This window comes from Denticeps clupeoides, chromosome 8 (genome assembly GCF_900700375.1).
Source record: "Denticeps clupeoides chromosome 8, fDenClu1.1, whole genome shotgun sequence".
NCBI classification, from domain to species: Eukaryota; Metazoa; Chordata; class Actinopteri; order Clupeiformes; family Denticipitidae; genus Denticeps; species Denticeps clupeoides.
Window position 1 is genome coordinate 14,643,934 of NC_041714.1, and position 20,248 is coordinate 14,664,181.

Here is a 20,248-nt window from a genome sequence, read left to right on the forward strand (position 1 = left end):
GTATTCACAAAAGTATTCACAACCTTTGCCATGCATCTCAAAATCTAGCTCAGCTGCCTCCTGTTTCCCCTGATCATCCTTGAGATCTTTAGTTGGAATCCACTTTAGTTTAGATCTTTAGTTGGAAAAAACTGTTGATTGGACATGATTTGGAAAGACACACACCTGTCTACATAAGGTCCCACAGTTGACAGTTAATGTTAGGGCACAAACCATGGAGTCAAAGGAATTGTTTGTAGACCTCTGAGACAGGATTGTCTTGAGATTGAAGAAGCTTGAAGAAGGTTGAAATGTTCTGCTGCTTTGAAGGTCACAATGAGCACAGTGACCTCAATCCTCTGAAAGTGGAAGAGCTGGCCAGCCACGTAAACTGAGCAATCAGAGGAGAATGGCCTTTGTCAGGGAGTGACCAAGAACCTGATGGTCACTCTGTCAGAGCTCCAGAGGTCCTCTGTGAACAGAGAAGAACCTTCTAGAAGGACAACCATCTCTGCAGAAATCCTCTAATCAGACCTGTATGGCCAGACGAAAGCCATGGCACATGGCAACCCACCTGGAGTTTACCAAAAAGCACTTGAAGGACTCTCAAACCATGAGAAACAAAATTCTCTGGTCTGAGGAGACAAAGATTGAACTCTTTGGTGTGAATGAAAGAAACCAGGCACCACTCATCACCAGGTCAACACCATCCCTACAGTGAAGCGTGATGGTGGGAGCATCATGCTGTGAGCATCATGCAGGAACTGAGAAACTAAAGTGAAGTGATTATCATTGTTATACATTGTGATACAAATGTGTCCTCTGCTTTTAACCATCACCCTTGGTGAGCAGTGGGCAGCCATGACAGGTGCCCGGGGAGCAGTGTGTGGGGACGGTGCTTTGCTCAGTGGCACCTCAGTGACACCTTGGTGGATCGGGATTCAAACTAGCAACCTTCTGATTACGGGGCCGCTTCCTTAACCACTAGGCCACCACTGCCCCGACTAGTCAGGATAGAGGGAAAGATGACTGCAGCAATGTACGGAGACAGCCTGGATGAAAACCTGCCCCAGAGCACTCTTGAACGATTCATCTTTCTGCAAGGCAACAACCCTAAGCGCACAGCCAAGATATGTAAGCAGTGTCTTCAGAACAACTCCATGAATGTCCTTGAGTGACCCAGCCAGAGCCCAGACTTTAATCTCATTCAACATCTCTGGAGAGATCTTAAAATGGCAGTGCACAACTTCGCATCCCATCCAACCTGATGGAGATTGAGAGGTGCAGCCACGAGGAATGGGCGAAACAGGCCAAGAAAAAGTGTGCCAAGCTTGTTGCATCATATTGAGGCTGTAATTGTTGCCAAAACCTCAATACACCTTTTTCACATTGTCATTATGAGGTGTTGTGTGTAGAATTGAATCCATTTTGGAAAAAGGCTGAAATATAACAAAATGTGGTGTGCTGTGAATACTTTCTGGATGCACTCTATATGCCATTGTAAGTATTTATACAGACCAATCAGTTCAGTTACACTTCTACAGAGTAGGCTATGCTACAGGTACTTTACACTGACAGTTCTGCCTTTCTTTGTGTGGACAGTGGTACGGTGACCCACATCGTGGCCGAGGGGAACCCAGCCATGGAGTTGTGGCTCTGGCTCCGGGCCCAGGGTCTACCCCTGCCGGCCAGGTTGGAGGTGCTGGACATCAGCTGGTTCACCGAAAGCATGCAAGCAGGAGAGCCTGTTCCAGTGGAGACCCGGCATCGAATACAGGTGTGGTTAACAGAGTGTCAGTTAATAAGATGGGGTCCGATGTGTGGCTTTTAGATTCACAGCATTACAGGGCCCGGCTGTGGCTTTGCGTTGCAGTGACATCAGGGAGGACACTAGATGGTGCTCAAAGTTAAAAGGGCAAATACTTGTTCTCAAGGAACAAGTTTTTAGAGTGTTGAGAATGGAGGGAAAGCTGCTCTACACTTGGGCAAATTGACAGGACGGGGTTTAAATCTTTCAGTTTAAGGAAGTAGTGTGTGTGAAGGCTGTCAGTCATGCTTACAGGCTCCACCCTTTTAAAGCTTTGATAACATAATTAAATGTAATTTTCTGGGTGTCAGAAATAATTACACATCAACAAAAAGGGCTGGATGGGTTGTTATCTATCTAATACAGATTAGTGTTGTTTGTCCCTCATTCTTTGGAACATAATCCACAATCATAATGCAATAATCCATAAATTGACTCTTTGAAAATTAAAGGTAGACTCGACTGCACTTTTCCACTTTCCCTCTGAAGTGTGCACTACATCAGGACAGTTTTCTAATGCTCATTACATATGACACTTAAATGGCCCTGCTCCTGACTGGACTTCAAGCATAAATTACTTTTTGAACCGCATGCTGTTGAGATTGCTAGGAAGCGTGGGCACCATAAGTGCCATAATTGATTACCAGGCCAGCAAGGCAACAATAGGCTGCAGATAATGCTTAAACGCAGACGGAAATGATGGAGCACCCTGTTGGTTAGATCTCTTCTCAGCTGTGATTGAGCCAATATTCCCTGAAAATGTGGGGAGTTCAATAAATGACTCAAAGGAATGTAATATTATCCTATTCTTTAAGGGGCAGTGGTGGCCTAGCGGGTAAGGAAGCGGACCCGTAATTGGAATGTTGCCATTCAAATCCCAAACCAGGCAACCAGCCACAATGCCACTGAATACAGCCATGAAGCCAAGCTGCACGGGGCAACCATCTGTGAGACAGACAATCTTACGCTGTCTGCCACAGCATATGTAGCAAATGCACACCCCTAAAAAATTCTCTGTGGGGGCTTGAAAGGCAGACACTCTCCATATACTGTCGCCCTGGAGCTGCCTGCAAGACCATCTTCCTCTGGCACGTCTCTTCAAAGGCATGTGACAGCAAATGTCATTATGAGCTGCAAAATGTCAAACGCTCATGGAAAACGGACAGAAAACAAGGATGATGATGCATTTCCTCTTTCACAGCAGTGTGCATCATCTAGGACTGACAAAACACAAATGTCCATATTCTAATACACTTTTAAAAATAACATTTATGATTTTACTTTGTTCATTGCTGGTAGAACAGATCAGCAATACAATTGAAACATTTTGTATTTCAAACATTTATAAAGTACATAATAACAATAATGATAATAATAAAAATAATGTTGCAGGCTGGCACCCTGCTCTGCACCCATTGTTCTGGAAGCTTCAGTAGAAATGGTAATGAAAAGTAAGTGAGTGAGGGAATAATATCAAAACCCCCTTCTTTTTATGAAAAAAAAAATTGAGGCAGTGGTGTCCAAATTTGAGGCAGTGGTGGCCTAGCGGTTAAGGAACCGGCCCCGTAATTAGAAGGTTGTTCGAATTCCAATCCGCCAAGGTGCCACTGAGCAAAGCACCGTACCCACACACTGCTCCCTGGGCGCCTGTCATGGCTGCCCACTGCAAGGGTGATGGGTTAAAAGCAGAGGACACGTTTCGTTGTGCTCACGTATGCTAGGGTGGTAGGGTGGTAGTAGCCTAGTGGGTAACACACTCGCCTATGAACCAGAAGACCCGGGTTCGAATCCCACTTACTACCATTGTGTCACCGAGCAAGACACTTAACCCTAAGTTGCTCCAGGGAGACTGTCCCTGTAACTACTGATTGTAAGTCGCTCTGGATAAAGGCGTCTGATAAATGCTGTAAATGTAAATGTAAATGCTGTGTTGCACTGTTTCGCAATGATAACTTTCACTTCAAATTCAGAATCATGACCAGGTTTACTATGTTATGCATTCTGTGGAATTTTGCTGTTCAGTATAATTATTACGAACTTTCATATTCTTTGCATTTGTAATAAATATACACATGAGCTGGGCACGATTGCCAGTCCCTGGGCACTGAGTGCAGGCCCGACCCGGTGGGACTTTTCCTTTCTCCGTTTCCTCAATCCTTTTACCCAAGGCAGATTGTTATGTGTTTGTTCGTCCTCTATAAGTAACCTACAATTTTGTGAAATAAGTTTTCAAAATTGAGTATAAGCAAACGTTACAGATTGGAAAAGCGGAACGTTTTCATGTACATCCAGGATGCGTTTATTATGACGGCTGACACCATTGTATGCATCGTAATAAATGTGGATGCTTTTTTTTCACTGGCGGCTGGTGTGACCACGGACTGTGAAAAGATGGCTGGCTTGACTGGAGTCTCCGCCTGTAGCTCAGCTCAGACTATTAAGTGCAGTGGCGTGTGACTTCTGAAATGCAGCTATGCCAACATCAACCCCACCCCCCATGGTGGAATGAGTGAGTTGACTTGTTTCACACCCAGAGACGTCGATGGACTTCAGCTTTTGAAGGAAACCCCTGCGCTCATTAATCTTTTCCTGAACAGGACAGTCCTGGCCGCAATCAGTCTGCGATTGGCCGTGCGGTAACAATCTCATTAGCCCACATGGACACGCCTCACGCGTTCTCTTGTAGATCATTAACCTCAGCAGACGTTGTCCTCACCAACACAAATGAACCTGCAACCACAAGGTTAGGACAATCATTGTCAGTCTTTATCCAGGTTCTGTTCAATAAGCTATAATATTCGTATTTCATAAATGAAATGCTTATAAACACAACTTACGGGCCACAGAAAAATAGTTTGGCCTCAGGCTTTTCTGTGCTGTGGACATAATAAGAACCGGAATGAAGAACATTTACCGGTCTCCTATTTAAAGAGAACGCCGGTTCCGAGATTAGTTCCGAATTTCAAAGGAAAACGTTTTCCTCGGGGCTATAATTTCCCTCCCTTTGTGAGGAAGTTGCCTTTTGCTGTGAGATTTCTCTGCATCTGCTAAAGGAGCGGCGTCGGCCTTTCCTCACTGTCATTTCCAAGTCGTTTAAATCCACTCAAATGGACCCTCTCAGCACTTTTCCAACCTGACCCAAGGAAAGTTTCAAGCCTGAGTGTCCTATCCTTTGTGTACATTGTTTAAATGAAAGGCATTAACGTCCCAATTTATTATAATTTTATTTTGTTCTTTTTTTTTTTTTTTTCCACACTGGTCCAACAAAACTGTTGGACAACTGTAATTGTTTCCAGAGGCACTTCTTTTGATACATTAGAGATGAGGGAGAGGCAATTTCCCCGCAACGAGAAAACATTTGACAAGCAAATAGCGTGGCAGGGCTGTCTTTAGATGCTGCAGGTAACACAGGGTAACAGCCAGTCAGGGCGCCAAGGGCCATTCGGCTGTTAGGAGGAGCAGATTTCCCCGCACACTGGCAGGTCTGATTACCGACTTTTGGAAATGTCCTGGGCGAGCATTGATTAAATAAAATCACGAAAAATTCTATAAATACTTAAAGAAATAACTAGTAATTTACCAATAAGTAGTAGTCTACATTCAGTATCTTCAGTAAATCTCATTTTCCTTTGCGTTTACTTGAACAGGACTCTTCTCAGCAGTTGGGGACCGTTTTAACCAGTAGGGTGTCTCAGTACGCCTGCCAGAGACGAACGACCCTGGACAACCGTAACAAGATATTCACGGTAAACAGAAGACACACACACACACACACACACAGAGTCATGTTCAGAATCAGACACATTAAACCCCGAATGAGCAGCGTCTGCACTCAAGCCGCCGTAACCGCGGGGACAGCTAAGGCGGCGATGGAAGCTGGCAAGTGTTTTTGCAGATCAGTGCGGCCGCAGTCCAATTGCGCTGGAGATGACACTCCAGCCGGAGAACGAGCCTCTTCTCAACTGCTGCCATCTGCTCGCCGACTCAGGACACTAAGGGCAGCGAAGCACTTCCTGTCGTATTGCTTCCCAGAGCGCCAATGACTTCTGTTGAGTGACGTGTTCATTGGTTGCGAGGTTTCATTTGTTATTCTGCCAAGAAGAGGAAGACAGTGTGCTGTCTTGTTTGCGCCGCATTATAAATCCGCCATAACCACTGCCAGTGGAAGGGGAAAAGAGTGATTATAGGGTTACAGTGGTACCTGTCAAAGAGTGGACGTGTTAGGCAGCAGGTGAAAAGTCACATCTTGACGTTGTTGGCAGCAGGAAAAATGTGTAAAGGTCTGACAAGGACCAGGCATCTCCAGGATGACTGGGTCAGAAAATGTTTCAAACAGGTCTTGTGAGGCCTTTTCAGAGCAGGGAGTGAGGTAAGTAGTGACCAAAAGTGATGCAATGAGCGTGCGTGAGTATGTATGTGAGGATATACAGTACAGGTCAAAAGTTTGAACAAATCACTCATGTTTTCTTTATTTTCATGACCATTTATTTTGTAGATTCTCACTGAAGGCATCAAAACTCTGAATGAACACATGGGGTTTTGTACTTAACAAAAAAAGGTGAAATAACTGAAAACATGTTTTATATTCTAGTTTCTTTGCTCTGATTACTGCTTTGCACTCTCTTGGCATTCTCTCGATGAGCTTCAAGAGGTCGTCACCTGAAATGTTTCTCCAACAGTCTTCAAGGAGTTCCCAGAGGTGTTTAGCACTTGTTGGCCCCTTTACCTTCACTCTGCGGTCCAGCTCACCCCAAACCATCTCGATTGGGTTCAGGTCCGGTGACTGGTGAGGTCAGGTCATCTGCCGCAGCACTCCATCACTCTTCATAGTTTTGATGCATTCAGTGAGAATCTACCAATGTAAACAGCCATGAAAATAAAGAAAAAAACATGAGAAGGTGTGTTCAAACTTTTGGCCTGTACTGTATTTTCATGAATATTTTACAGTTTGTGTGTTATGATGTCTCTTTCTATGTTTGCCAAGCCTGTCAGTTCTGATCAATATGTTATGAAAGGGAGGGCAGCAGTCGTGATGCATGATGCCATGTTCAGAATCTGATGAGATGCCCAGGGCTGACAACAAAATTTACTTTTGCTTCAATTGTACAATTAGCATTCAATTCCTTTATCTAATTGTCTTTCCTAGTAACATTTTACTACATCGACACAAAGGGTTATAGTTTCACTAAACTATAAGAGCACTAATGTCTTCTCAGTTTTCAGAAATAGACATAAACTAAAGTCTGCTCACTGTTGTAGACATCTTGGGACCACACCCGTTTTAATTCAAGCATTCTGGTGGGTGAATGTTATTGTAGTGAATGTTACATTACTGAACATGCCTACAACAGAATAGGAAAAATATGGGCAAAATATTGGGAAAACCATTTCTTTTTTAATCCAGTAAAAATGTGCACAGATATTTTCAAATCTGAGTTAAACGAGGGAGAACATTTTTTTTCAGTGGAAATCATCAGTCAGGCATTGACATCTCTACTGAACCTGTAATGGCAGGAAATCACACATTACCATAGATATTTTCTCCTTTTTTCTCCTGTAAGCAGACAGTTATAAATAATTCAGATTCACATAGGTTGCACCGTGAACTCATCACTGTGACGTACTGGTGAAACTGGTCTGCGAACATTTGGAATGGGAACGGGAAGCAGGAATAAGGTCGGGAAAGGGAGGGGGGGAAAGGAGAAGATGAGCATGGAGGAGAGAGACTGCAGATGATCTCCTAACAGCGCTTCAGAGAGCTGTCAGTCATTTCCCTCCAGCTCCTCCTCAGGGTCCCACATTATTGACTTGTTTGACTTTGTTCATCTTTTTTCTTCATGCCTGTTTTCTCCCCCAGGGTGTTCTCCCTGCCTGAGCAATGCTCCTGCCTTCACTTCATCAGCTCACTTTCATTATCGCTTGCCAGGATCTTCGACTCCATTTGTCATCATTTCACCAGCGTATTGACTAGCATGGCTGTGAAAATTGATGGGTAGGGCCAGATGGGAGGTGGTGAAATCTGAACTGGACAGTGTCCACGGGCTCTAATTAGAGGGCTACAGTGGATGAGATCTTCCTTGTTGACTTTGCCTACATCACTTGGCCCCTGGTGCCCAGGGTTGAGGGTTGAGCAGCGCTTGACTGAGCGACAGCAACTTCCAATCGATCCCCTTTAGCAATCCGGCAAGCATTCTCATACATAATGTCAGCAGAAGGACGTCCCGAGATGAAAGGCAAGAAAGCGTGTTCTGTGTTTTGCCTTGTTCACACCCGCTGCTGGATGAAGGTGAATGTGAACTAATGATTTGCTTCAACGACTCATTTTAAGGAGACGCCTGGGTATACCCACTGTCCAGTCATGCCGTATCTAGCAATTTAGAATGCCAGAGGACACAAACTCAGCTTCTTAAGATTGCTGAGTTCATGACTTGAGGTGAGATCCAAACATTTCATTTGTTTACATTTACATTTACAGCATTTATCAGACGCCCTTATCCAGAGCGACTTACAATCAGTATTTACAGGGACAGTCTCCCTGGAGCAACTTAGGGTTAAGTGTCTTGCTCAGGGACACAATGGTAGTAAGTGGGATTCGAACCTGGGTCTTCTGGTTCATAGGCAAGTGTGTTACCCACTAGGCTACTACCACCCTCATGAATTTGTCCCCTTGATTCAAGCAACTGGCCAAGATTCCGCTTTCTTTTATCACTCTAATTCAATTTACCCATAACCCTGGAAATAGTGGTTTATTTGACATGTCTTTATCCATTCATAGTTGTCTGTAGTGCTTGCTTTAGTCACCGAGCTGCTTCACTTTAACCTTTTTGATTTCTTTGGTTCTCAAACTGAGATACATGCTCTGGCAGTGTGCTGGGAGGTTAATGGTAATATTCAAATCTGCTGTGTGTATAAATGCAGTGTGGGTATCATTATTAATATCCTATAGGACACTTAATATCCTCACTTGCTTTTTGTTTGCTATATATTAATAACAGGAATATGCTATTGCTTTTCAATGTTGGTCATAACATTGGAGTGCTCATCTTGAAAAGTTAAACTATACATACACTATTTGAGGTCAGAAGGCCATAATTGAATTGAATAATGGCTAATTTAAATGGCACTTAAATTGATTGCCGATAACCCGATGGTCTTATTGAAGATATCTGAGCATGCCAAGCTAAAAGCCGTACCACAAAATGCTGATGAGGAATAGGCAGAGTCCAATTCAGTTGCAGTTCTGTCAGTTCCGGAGGTGGACTGAAGCTACAGAAAAATCATTATGGAACAGTTTGATTGGTTTTCAGTCAGTCGAATGGAATTTCATTTGCTCCTCTCAGCAGAGAGAAGGGGCCGCGCAACATTTTCGTTTTATACCTGTGACAGACACCCCGTAGACAGCAAGGTGTAAATGGTGTCTCATTAAGGCCCCTCGGAGATGGACATGAGATATTGGTAAGACTTGGATAAGATGGGAGCTCCTGGAACTCAGAAAACAATGGATCGTCTTCCAGAGTGCCTCAGCAGGACGTTTCCACATGACCCCAGTGCTGCACAGCAGGAGTTCGGCCTCCCAACTACACTGTTTGCAGCTTTACAACCTAGCCCACTTATTACCCCACACAGTGAGGGAGCTCACATGAGTGTGTGGGTGCTGGTGGACGATCATAAATTTAAAGTGCAATAAATGTGAGATTATTTTGGCTCCCTGTGTATTATTAATGTGAAATTATAGTCAATTGAATAATCTTCATTCAGATGTGAAAATTTGATTAGCTGTAATGTGTATGCCCTTTAGGAGTCTGTGTGGTTGTATGCATAGCACGTACAACATTATTTTGGGGCTTGTTTATAGAATAATGACAATTTAATTTGTTCAGAATAGTAGTTATGTAGTGAATTAACTGCATTGACACATGCATCAGAAAATTAAATTAAATAGTCCTGAAATTACTCCCCAGGGCTCACTTGCTTAATGTTTAGTTTAAAAGATAATACCTTGAATGAACTCCCAACCCTTTACATATTTTTAGATATATGATATGTGAAATGAGAATTATGTATTGAGAGCTTCCTGTTCCTCAATTCCCAAGTGAGCTCCACTGAAGTGAATTGGAATGTTTTCCCCATCACATCCTTTTTCTATTTTGAGTTCATTCATGCATGTGGTGATTATGAATAGCTGCAATGTTCATTACCCACAGTTCTTTTCTTCATGGACCCAAAGTACCATTTTTTTGTGGTTTCTGCTGGGGCCTTATGATTCATATTGGATTAAAAGACTTTAACCACATTGACTCAGTCATTCATATAAGGTTCATTGTGTTTTACCTGGGTAGAATCTTGGAGTAGAATCAAAAAGTTGAGAGAGCAAAACCATTTGTATAATTATTATGATTAACAGTAGTAGTAGTATGAATTTTCATGTCAAGCTGAAAGTTGATAACAATTTGTATATGTTGCCTAGCAACATCAAGAATGCACTGATTATAACAGTTTTGAACATGTCTTATCCTTTTTCCTTTGTGATTTTAACCCTATGCCAATTTGGATAACACAATTGCTCCTATAACAATAACTCACTTCATTTAATGGCCAATATCATGAAAGATGCTGACCCAACATCCCAGTGCTGTGCTCATAAACCGTGAACATTACTGTATTTTATGACCAGCCGACTTCAGTGTGCACTCTATGTTGTGCCTTTTAAAATATTCATTTATACTAAATAGCAGGGACAGGGGTGTCTTGGAATGGAGAACTCCTTAACCCAAAAATGCCAGACACACACACTCACAAAAGTATTGGATGTTTGCACATTCATTCTTTTGTGCCATCAGCTTCTTGTTTCAGTAAGGGATAGTGCAGGCCTTTGGTGATGTTGTGTTTCAATGATCACTGGAAAATGACAGGTTCCTCTCCAGCACTGGCAAACCCATATGTCACAGCCTGGTGACTGGGAATAAACCCGGCACTGCAGCCTGACTCAATAGAAAGTAAGATAGGGGGAGGAAGAAGTGAGGCAGAGAGGGGTGAAAAATGTGTGTTTGTCTTTTCTGACACCTGTCGGCCCTACACTACGGGTCATTGGATATGAGGCTTGACTCCACACCTGACATTTCTTTTCACCCCCCTTCCTTTCCTCCGTCAGGATGCATTTGAGGTTCTGGTGGAGCACTTAGAGTTCAGTGACAGCAAGGGGCCGTGCCTGGCGTTCAAGCGCGCAGCATCTGTGCTGAAAAGCCTGCCATCGACGCTGCGTCATCTCGGAGACGCAGACGGCCTGCCCTGCCTTGGAGAGCACTGCAGAGATGTGTTGGAGGTACTGAACTCAAATCCCCAATATACGCACCATTACGTTAACCTGCCTATATCTACACAAGAACATTTAGAGGGGAACCATGGCTCTTGATCAGCTCTATCTTCAGAATATTGATAAAAAGTTATTAAACAAAAAAATATATAAAACAAATGACTTAAGACAGGCATGTAGATAGATAGTGTTCCACCCACACTGGTGACTGTTTTCTGAATGTCTGTTCTTTCACATTGGCACTGATTTTGTTGGTCAAAAGCTATTGTTACAGTGAGTTCAAGTACATCATAATATCATCAACAATATATTTTAAGAACATGTTAGGAATTAGACTTGAAATTCTATGCAATAATACTGTTAGCATGGTTAGACTATTCTCACCAAAACTCACCTTTATAAAATATGTTATACATATTATGCGAGTCTGGACAAAAATGCCAGGTGGTGTCCATTCACATGAGTGCTGGGTCCTTCAAAAGGGAGCGCGCATGTCACTCACCTTTGTCTTGTGTTGAGCTGACCTTTATTCAGTGTTATGCCAAGTACGGCCTTAAGTTTTCTGGAAAATGTGTTGTGCGTTCTTTTTTATTTTTCATTATGAAACACATTTGTTCTTGATTTTGAACATCTGTGCCTCTCTCTCCTGCTTGCGTGGTGTTGCACATAGTTATCTGTTTGCAGTCTGTAGCCTTATCTGCTGTCTTGCTGATTGATTTTCTTTAACCAGTCCCCTGTGTTTGTGCTTCTTTTTGCAAGGCCTTGTAGCTCTTTTGTTTCCACGTTGGTAATCACTACATTCCACATGTATTAATTCTGTGGCTGCCTCCTTCTGGGACTCCATCTGAACACTGAACACTGTGTGATAAGGCTCTCCCAATCTGGAGGCTTCTTCAAATGCTTCCACAAATGCCTCCTCCTTTTCCCTGTCCGAGAATCTATCCCCTAATTCACTGCATAGTGAGTTTTTTTTTTCCTGAACATGGCTGTTGCAGCAAAGGAAACATCTGCTGACAAAAAATTTCAGACTTAATTTAATGTGTTGTGGTAGAAGATACAACTAACAATGTTATAAATAATCCTGGGCTAGCCTGTTCAAGCCATATTTTCTGAAGAGGCTGGAAGAACTTTTTTTTATTAAAAATAAAAATTGCAGCCCATTTTTCAGTTTTGACTCTTTCCTTGACTTTGCCTACATCACTTGGGGCATTTGCATATTTTTTTCAAAATTGGACTTAACAATAATAAAAAAGTCATACTTTATTAAATGTAATTCTCTATTATTAATCAAATTGGTTCAATATATGTTGCAGAGTATACATTTCTACACCATTGTTAGGTCTTTTATGTGTAATTTGCCTCCTAGGCCCATCTGCCTAATAAATTCATCTAAATGAAGACAGACACCTTCAGCCATTATTTTCTCATCCCGCTAATGAGCCGGCGCCCAGCTTTGGCGATCAGCAGAGCCAGATGTGTCTTGCCGATGTGAGCAAACACAGATTTTCTCACTCATGTTCACGTTCAGGCTGACAGGCGCCCGGTGAAAGGAGGAGAGGGAAATGAGAGACGATTGAGTGGATGATAGGAACGGCTCTTGTGTAATTAGAAATCCTCACCGCAGCGCTGTGGCGTGAGATAAGCCATCGCTTCCCATTACACTCCAGAGTGATTTACACAGAGAGAGATGCAGCGACACATTGACTATATGAGGATGCATGGGTCTGGGGTTGTCTAAGGGCCCTATTTTTTCCACCTCATTTTGTGCTGTCCTCCATGTGTCTGGTGCCATGCAGCTCATTTTCTGGCCATTCACCCACGTCTTCCAAATGAACAAAAAAATATGTTTGCCTTTTGCACTTGTAGAAGTGGTGTTTTTTTTTAATGAGGCCCAATGTGAGAAAATCATGATAATATGATAACTTGTTATGTTCACAAGTTATTTCTGCCCTCTAGACTTTCCAATGTATATTTTCACCTTGTGTTTTACAGGTCTATAGAAATTGTGAGGTTTTCCGCATGAGATAGACAAAGACCAGAATGCAGAACACAGTGGGATGCACGCATACACACACACACATGCACGTGACCCTTTTCTCATTAGAGACTCAAATGTAAAGCAGAGAGCACAGAGATAATGGAGGACTAATTAAAATGAGGTGGAATATAAAACTCCCTATCAGTTCCTCCTTTGGCTTAATTGCAGCAACTTCAGCACCATGGCTGATTGAAATTGACTCAATAAATAAAGGCTTTAGGCTTCAGGGTGTTTCTTCTGCCAATGTGTCTTCAGGTTCATTCCTCATTAGGTGCGAGTATATCTCTTAGAGATATGAAGGTAGTTTGTTGTTATTGTATTTTGTATTCTCAAATCCTGTCTCCCCAGGAGATTTTTGAATGTGGTAAATGCTCAAGAGTTGAAGACTTGATGTGCAACGAGAAATTTCGTACAATGAAGGTAAGAAGCTATTCAGAAATTTATACATACACATTCACACGCAACATTCATCAACCAATTTATTAACACAGAGATCAGAAATTGCATTGTTTGCATGACTGACGAATAAAGTACAAAGACTGAAGGCTAAAATTCTCGCTTTAAAAAAGTGGAAATGGAAATGTAACACCTTTGACGTCACAGGAATGAACACTTTTAAATTTATTAACACATGTAGATTACTATTGTAGTATAAATGGTACCAATGTTAAAGAAGGGGGGGGGGGTAGAGAGCCCCAAGGGATGGGGAAAGAAAAGAGACCATAGCCATGAAGAGAACCTCTCGGCATTTCACTTGCAAAAAGTTTGCCACGGACCAATGAGATTGTCCTTAGAATTTTTGCCTTGTCCAAACAGAACTCCTGCTATTGGAACACAGTGGTCATCCAGCCCCCCCACAAAACTTTCCATCATGGCACCTCAGACCATTTTGGCACCCTGGTGATATTTCTTATTTGTGAGTGGAAAGCCACAGTTTGGGGATAAATTGGGGGTCTTCATTAAAGTCATGGGCCTGGAATTTCCCATCTTGCAATATATTACGTTTAAGATTTTTAGTCAAATGCATTAACAAAGCAATAATCATACACAGAATGGTCATGAAGGTTAACACCAGTGTTTACTGTAGTTACTGTCAAACTAAAGCCATTAAAAGTAGAGAAGATGCATTTGCTCTGTTTACTTTAATCTTTGTCTTTCTTACATTTTATGTAATTTTCTTCAAATTCAATATTCTAATTATAAGAATTGTGTGCTTTGTAACACATGATAAACACTAGACAAATTTGCTTACAAGGATGTGAAAAAAGAAATGCAAGCATGTATTTCAGTATGCATATTTAGGAGAAATTATTCCATTATTCCATTATGTCTGATTCTGTAAAAAAGTACAATTTTGCAGCTCATGCCATGGTTAAATATTCTTCTTCCACAAGAATTGAGAAGATACACTATGTTGCCAAAAATATTGTGTTGCCTGGCCACAAGTTTTTTTTAAACCAAGCCTGCTGGCTGCCTCTACAGACATTTGTGAAGGAATGGGTGACTTTTATGAGCTCAATGTATTCTTGCCTGGTGCCGTGATAAGTAACTTCATGTGTAATGTCAAAGTCAATAGGTACAGACTTCAAAACTTCACGTGGCCTTCAGATTAGCTCAAGAACAGTGCGTAGAGAGCTTTTTTTTTGGATAAAGATTCATGGAGAGAAAACTTTGAGACTGACCTCAAATACTTCTTATTTTAATTAAATTTCCAGGATCACATCTTCACCCCAGAAGACTTATATCTGTTATATCTACAAGGGGTGTATTAAAACTATGGATTAAGCATGGGATGTTGTTAAAAGTTCATATGTGTGTAAAGGGAGATGTCCCAACACTTTAGGCTATACAGTGTGTGATTTCTCACCAGCTGTTCACCAGTGTGTTCGGTGTGGGACCCAAGACTGCAGAGAAGTGGTACCACAGAGGCCTTCGGACACTACAGGAAGTGGTCTCCCAGCCCAACGTGCATCTGAACAAGATGCAGAGAGCAGGTGAGTTGAAGCAAATTTGCTTCTTAGTTCTCAATGATGTGCCACCATTGTGGCTTGGAAGACTTTTTAAAACATCTTGGATTCTCTCTTGGAGGCTTAATCCTTTGGACTGTTAACCTGTTAACCTGACATGCTACACCTGCATGGCAACTCATATAATCGAAGGTCAATGGAGAAGAGAGGGAGCTAAAGGGTAAAGCTTTTCAGTGAGCATGGCGAGCGAACACACTCATCAATCAGCCATGGAAAAGGCCATCAGTGTAAAGGTCAAACATGTTCCCTCAGACTCCTTTCATGAATGATGATTGGATGCTTTTGTTTTCTTCTTCACTTATTTTTTTCCCTATGAACCTTACCTGACCTCGGCTTTTATGAGCCGACTGGTATCGCTCTTCACCAATCTATCAAGCAATCTTGTTTCAAAAGGGTCAAAAGTCACCGAAGCCATTCAGTTGTCAGGTGTACAAACAGAACCAATTATGCAGATGGAGTTTGGAGAAACTTTGCAAGCTGAGGCCGTGGGTTATAATTCAAGGCTAAATTAACATTTTCTGATGGAGCGTGAAGCACCCTGTTGAATTTGCATGGGAACAGATTTCACCATGTGACATAAGAAAGGCCGTTGCTAGGAATTCTTTGCCCCCAGATAGAATAGAACTCAGGCCCACTTTGCTTCAAGTTTTTACACACTTTTAGCCCAGTATTGACAGCCCTGCACAGGAGACAGCATGACACAAGCTTCCTTGCTTTTCCAATGATGATGAGGCAGAAGAAGAAAAATGGCTGTATGATGAGATGGATTAGGTGTGTTTATTGTAACCGAGGCCCGGAGTGTCTCTGGCTTTGCAGCTTTAATGAGGCGCTCGCACAGCAGCACGGGGGAAGATAATTAATGCGTTTCACCCCGTGAACTCTGCTGGGCCAGGAGGCTAATGGAAAAAAAATGCCTCAAATATGTGTACAGTTAGCATTAGTAAAGCTACAGATAATTAAATGCCTGGCCGTCGCATCTGAGGGCTTAATGTAGGAGTTAAGATCTTCTCACACGCCTCTCCTGAGTACTGATTGCTCCTCTTTCCATCCCCGTTAATTCCCGAAGAGAACTGAGCCGTGAGAATGGCTCAGAGTAAGACTTTTTAAAACGTTTGTCCAGCAAAATGCCGCTCTGACTGCCTGCTGTCGGCAGGTCTTCTGTACTACAGAGACATCTCCAGAGGCATCAGCAGAGCCGAGGCGGATGCCGTGGGCCGAATTATCGCGGAAACCATGCACTGTATCTCACCCAGCGCCACCATGACTCTAACAGGCGGCTTTCGCAGGTAAACTTTCTGTAATTAGTTTTATTTTATATTTCCTGTTCTATGCTTGTTCTATAAAAGAAACACATCTGTTACATGAAAATATCCCAGATGTTTATGAACAGCCCTGGAAAAAATGGTGGGTGAAAAATAATCTTTAAATTATATTCTTAAATAAATGACTTTTCCTGTTTGGATCCAACACTTTTATTAGCAGTGGTTCTCAGTATAAAATAAATCAAATTTAAATAGACAAAAGGCCTATTTGTATTCAGTGACTTAAGGATGAACAACTATACTGAGCTGCCTGTAATACTGGGTCAATATAAATCAGCTGCTGAGAGAAGTATGGCTGGACTGAAGTTGTAAAAGATTCTTTTTGAGGGGAGAGGCAAACCACTGAAAGACTCTTGAAAAGGAATTCATGGGCATCAGAAACCCCATAGATGCTTGTTCAGCTGCTCCAATGGCTGAACCAGGAAAATATTAAAACAATAGTGATGTCAGACTGATACATTTGCCTATTTGTGAAACTGATGGATGCGAGATTGTTATCTATATTTTTTAAGACAGTTCCTCATTTTTGTGTAATAGCTACATTCAATTCTCCTGTAATGTTTAGGATTGAATTTTCCTTAAGGCCTTGGGATAGGAAATAATGTGAAAGTTTCCATTGCGGTTCCTCAGAAATGCTCTTTCATGCATTGTTTATTTCTCAATCGGGACCTTGTACAACTGTTTATCTGCACTTCAATAATTTTTCCATGACACAAAAATGCAAGCTGTTGTCTTGGAGAGCCGGAACAACCTTCAAGGACTCTTGTCTGTTCTGGAATGTTGGTGTCACTTTGGTTCTTGTAATGAAGAGGAATGTGTGTAAACTCTAGACTTTGTGCTGTATTACGCAGCCGAGTTGAGGGAGTCCTTAGAAGACGTAAGCGCTCGCAAAGAGGAATGAAACAATGCGGAGCGCCCTTTGTTCTCAACTCAATCTACCTGCTACCCTAATCGCTTTTTTTTCTGCTGCCGCTGTTATTGTTAACATGGCTGTACAAAGTTCTGCCTCTGGCGGGGCCCGTCTGGGTTTCCTTCCTGCTGGGGAGAGTGATAAATGTCTACCTGCCCCTTTCCACAAGCTTATAGACAAAATCACGAGCTTTGTGTTTTTCCACATGTCCTGTACGTTCTTCCCAAATAAATGTCTTCAAACAAAGACTTTGCTCAGTGCTGCCACTTCTGACTACCAGAAAGCTATCTGAAGGGTTGACAGTTGTCTGTGGAGGTGGTGCCTCTCGCCCAGGTAACCGCTCAATGGAAAGCACTCAACCCTGGCAGCACCATGGTTCCTAGTCATCTAGCTTGGCATGAAAATACAGAAAAAGACAGCTTAAAATTGTGAAAAAGTGATACAAGTGTTGTGACTAATTTGACCCGGATGTTGTGCGTTCACGGGAGCGGAGCGCAATTCGCCACAGCTTGCTGGTACAACCAACCGACTGATTGGCGGCTGCCTTCGCTCCTTGTTTGCAAGAACACGCGTTTCTTTCTTTATTCGCGTCCCCTCGCCTGCCAATCCCATAAGCCCCTGTGCCGATCTTCTGCCCGGCTTCTTTTGGAAATGACGGCGGTGCATGCGCGCATTCACATGGCTGAGAACGGGCGGGATCCTGCTTTTATGCGGAGTTTACAAAGGGCCCCCGTTCTCGGGGAACAAATCGCTTGGTTCTGCTCAGGTGCTCTTGTGTGACTGTAATTGTGCAAACAGCTGGCAAACTCCCCAGCCCTGTATCCAGTGGAGAAATGAAAGCTGGGGGGGGGGGGGGGGGCAGCACACAAACAAGCAAACATTTGCATATGCAAATTTCGGCGGCGGACAGGACGCATTGACGACGAATGCTGCACCTGTGGTGGCCAACAAAACGTTCTAAAGCAACGTTCCGTTCCCTCCTCCAAAATATTGATACACCAACGATGGATGCTGGGGGGAAGTGTTTGGGCGTGCTGCATTTTCCCTCCTCCACTAAATAGGAAAGCGCTGTAGAGCAGATGAGGAAATGCACCAGAGATGGCGGAGGACTCAATTCATCTGTAGCAGCTGGCTCACGGTGACATTTGCACAGTTCATCAGAGGCCCCGAACCGTCCCACAGTACAAACACAAAAGATTTGCAAAGTTTAGGCTTACAAGGTACGCAAGATATACAGTAAAGCGCTTTGTTCTGCAGCCTTTGTTCTGCACAGACTGACACAGGAATGGGACTGCAGAAATGTATTTTTTATTTTTTTTTTTATTAATTTTATTATGTGACAGGAAGCAGACTTTAGCAGCCTAGATGTGAACATCCACAGCTGATGTCATGACCCTAGGGGTCTTGAAGATCCATATAGCTCCCATACAGCAGGGGTTTGTGCAATCATTAGTGCATGGACAAATTTGACATTTAATTAAGTATTTGACCCTGGAAAGGACAAATCTGCACTTGAAAAATGGTGAATAAAGCAAAAATATCTGCATTCGCCTGCATATTAAAACCAGTCTGCTTTCTTTTTTAAAAAGTGCTATATATTTCTTTGGGGCTGATCACATAACTACCCATAAGTAACGTAGTTAAGCCTGTGTTCCTTAAGGTTCATCCATATAAGGGGGCTGGTTAATGTTGGTTAATTTAGTGTTTTTCAAAACATCAAAAAAATTATCAAAGCAAACTTGGTCTCACCCAAAGTCATCCTTTGTGCCTTCAGCATAACCCTTACTGTTAAACTAAAGCCTTGCTGGAATCACTGGAACATGTGTTTGCTTCCGAATAAAGTCGCCATTGGCTCAACTGACAGGTGCCATGATGCGTCCTGGCATGTCCCGTCTGGGGTATCTAGTGAACTTGATGGTGGAGGCAGATATTGAAAAATGTTTTCATAACTTGACAATTACATATAAAGATGTCTGTTGCAAAACACCAACAGGGACAAAATTGAGCACAGATCAATAAGGAGGGCAGTAGGTGTTCACCAAACACCAGTAAAAATGCCACACTACTATGCTTATTTCTCAATGTAATATAATGATATTGTAATCTAATGCAATATAATGCAACATAATGATATGAGAATTAGATGACTGGTGTATTCTTCATTAATGTAAAACCACCCAGAACTGATAAATGTGTTTTAACCAGTAGAAAAGATTGCTTAAGTAGCAGCTTTAATCCATCATCAGCTAGAAGTTTCTACCAGCACTTGCCGTAGGATTGTCACGTCCATGCGGGAATGACGTGGCGGGTGCATGGAGAGCAGGAGGAGTGACGAGGAATGAAGGACGCTTTCACCTGACATCACGAAACTGGGGTTTAATAGTGAATCACAGGACAGGGGAGACATCCGAGACGGATCCCGGACCGGAGTAACCCCATTTTGGACTGGATTGTGACAAGGCTCTAATACATGCTTAGGAAGGCACAGGTGTTGAGAATGCAATATACACTACCTCAGCACTAGGAACTGCACACTGCTCCTATAAAAATGTGCAAAAGAAGGGCTTGCTCTGCCACAGGATTACTGCTTTTTGCCGAGGTTCTGTCCTTCAGTGGGGCAGTGGTGGCTTAGCAGTCAAGGACGTGGCCATGTTGCTGGTTGCACAAAAGGTTACCGGTTCGAATCCCGATCCGCCAAGGTGCCACTGAGGTTCCACTGAGCAAAGTACCTGCTCATTATTCTGAACTGCATTCTAAAAGCACGGTGTGGTACTTCTAATAATTTCCATTGTTTCAGAACAAATGATAATCTTCTGCTTTGTCTCATTGCTGGGTAGGAGTCAAGTAGCTTG

The 20,248-nt window shown here is 42.6% G+C and overlaps 1 protein-coding gene across 1 annotated transcript in view; it reads left to right on the top strand.

Moving 5' to 3' along the window:
• Window positions 1–20,248, top strand: part of dntt (deoxynucleotidyltransferase, terminal) — a 71,168-nt gene that overhangs the window by 5,698 nt on the left and 45,222 nt on the right. Inside the window, exons 2-7 of the mRNA XM_028989606.1 lie at window positions 1,582–1,756; window positions 5,434–5,532; window positions 10,938–11,108; window positions 13,486–13,557; window positions 15,008–15,131; window positions 16,318–16,450. Of these exons, the coding sequence (XP_028845439.1) occupies window positions 1,582–1,756; window positions 5,434–5,532; window positions 10,938–11,108; window positions 13,486–13,557; window positions 15,008–15,131; window positions 16,318–16,450 (774 nt within the window). The remainder of the gene's footprint in view (window positions 1–1,581; window positions 1,757–5,433; window positions 5,533–10,937; window positions 11,109–13,485; window positions 13,558–15,007; window positions 15,132–16,317; window positions 16,451–20,248) is intronic.